We start from the raw sequence: 1,606 nt of genomic DNA on the forward strand, positions 1-1,606 counted from the left end.
ACTTGATGAGCATGCCTTTTTCCTTCCGAGTGTAGCTAGAGTGGAGAGCTTCTTGCACTTGGATCACATTGTCTATGAGGTGTCTTCCTTTAACGAAACCGCCTTGTAGAGGGGAGATCAGGTTCCCTAACAGAGGTTTGAGTCTATTGGCTAAGAGTTTGGCAAGGATCTTGTAGGAGGCATTGTAGAGAGAGATTGGCCAGAACCTGTCAAAAGTCTCAGGATTGACTTCTTTCGGGATTAGGGCGAGGAAGGTGGAGTTGGTGCACCCTCCCACTTTGGCTTTCTTTTGGAAGGCTTTTACCATTCTGAGAAGATCAACTTTTATTACATTCCAGCAAGCTCTGCAGAAATGGATGGTGAAGTCGTCCGACCCAGGTGCTTTATCCGACTGCATTGACCAAATGACTTCAACTATTTATTTTTCAGAAAAAGGCATTATTAACCCAACGTTTACATCAGTAGTGACAAGAGTGGGGATGTTTGACAAAAAATCAGTAACCAGGTCTTCGTCGGAGGAACCATCCTCCTGGAACAAATGTTGAAAATGGGTTGTGGCTGCCTGTTTTAAGAGAGGTTGTCATTTGATAATTTCCCCCTCCTTGGTGGATATTTCAGAAATGTGATTTCGAGAGAGACGAGCTCTACATTGTCTGTGAAAGAAAGTTGTATTTCTATCTCCAACTTGGAGCCAGAGACTGCGAGACTTTAGGCTCCAGTATTCCTCTTCATGTCGAAAGGAAAGAAAAGAGTTGAACTGGGCGTTCTGTTTGATGAGAAGTTGAGCTTTGGTGATTTCAGATCCTTCCATGCCTAACTGAATCTCAGCTAGAGCCTGAACTGTCTTCTGTCTATGGCTCATTGGAGTGGAAAGGGGCTTTTTCTTTGCCCAGGCTTTTAATGCAGACTTAGTATATTTTAGTTTCTGTTCCCACACAACGCTGAGGGACCCATCAACTAGTTTTGACCAAACGTGAGCCACTATGTCCATAAAGCCCTCTCTCGATACCCAAAGAGGGTTGAATCTAAAGGGAATAGGGCCCAAGTCCTCCTCTTTCTCTATCAGCAGCGAGATGGGGTTATGATCAAATGTTATTTTGGGTAGTATTTTTGAAGAGATTAAATGCTTCCCCTCTAGCAAAGTACTTTGAACTAGGAACTGGTCTAAACGGGCAACAATGTTGGCATTACCAACTCTATTATTTGTCCAGGTATAACGACCTTTCTTAGATTTGAGGTCAAGAAGGTCCCAAGCGAGAATTAGAGACTCCACCGAGGCGTGGAAGGGATCTTTACCCCATACTCTTCCTTTTTTCTCCTTTGGGTCTAACGTGATGTTAAGATCCCCCGCCATTGGGGTGCATAGGTTTCTAGGAAGTCTGAGAGAGAATTCTAGCAGTGCTTCTTTTTCGAGAAGTTAACAGGAACATAAAGATTGAAGAGAGCTAAAGAAATCTTACTTGGGAGATGTAGAAGATTTGTATATATCCAGTGTTGGGTTGCGAAGGAGCTTTTAAGCTGGAACATATCCTATGACCACAAGGTCGCCAGGCCCCCTGAAGTACCTCGAGTGCTGACCGCTTTTCCTGAGTTCTTTTTCCATTTG

General features: G+C 43.8%; 1 protein-coding gene across 1 annotated transcript; it reads right to left on the reverse strand.

Annotated features, from left to right (window-relative positions):
• Positions 1 to 580: 580 nt before the first annotated feature.
• On the reverse strand, positions 581 to 1,354 carry LOC149255133 (uncharacterized). Its single transcript, XM_089454957.1, has one exon. It carries the CDS (start codon positions 1,352 to 1,354, stop codon positions 581 to 583), a length of 774 nt encoding a protein of 257 aa, XP_089311083.1.
• Between the last annotated feature and the right edge of the window lie 252 nt (positions 1,355 to 1,606).

This window comes from Pinus tabuliformis, chromosome 7, assembly GCF_031772625.1.
Source record: "Pinus tabuliformis cultivar Carrire ecotype Pingquan chromosome 7, CPIR1, whole genome shotgun sequence".
In the NCBI taxonomy this organism is placed as follows: Eukaryota; Viridiplantae; Streptophyta; class Pinopsida; order Pinales; family Pinaceae; genus Pinus; species Pinus tabuliformis.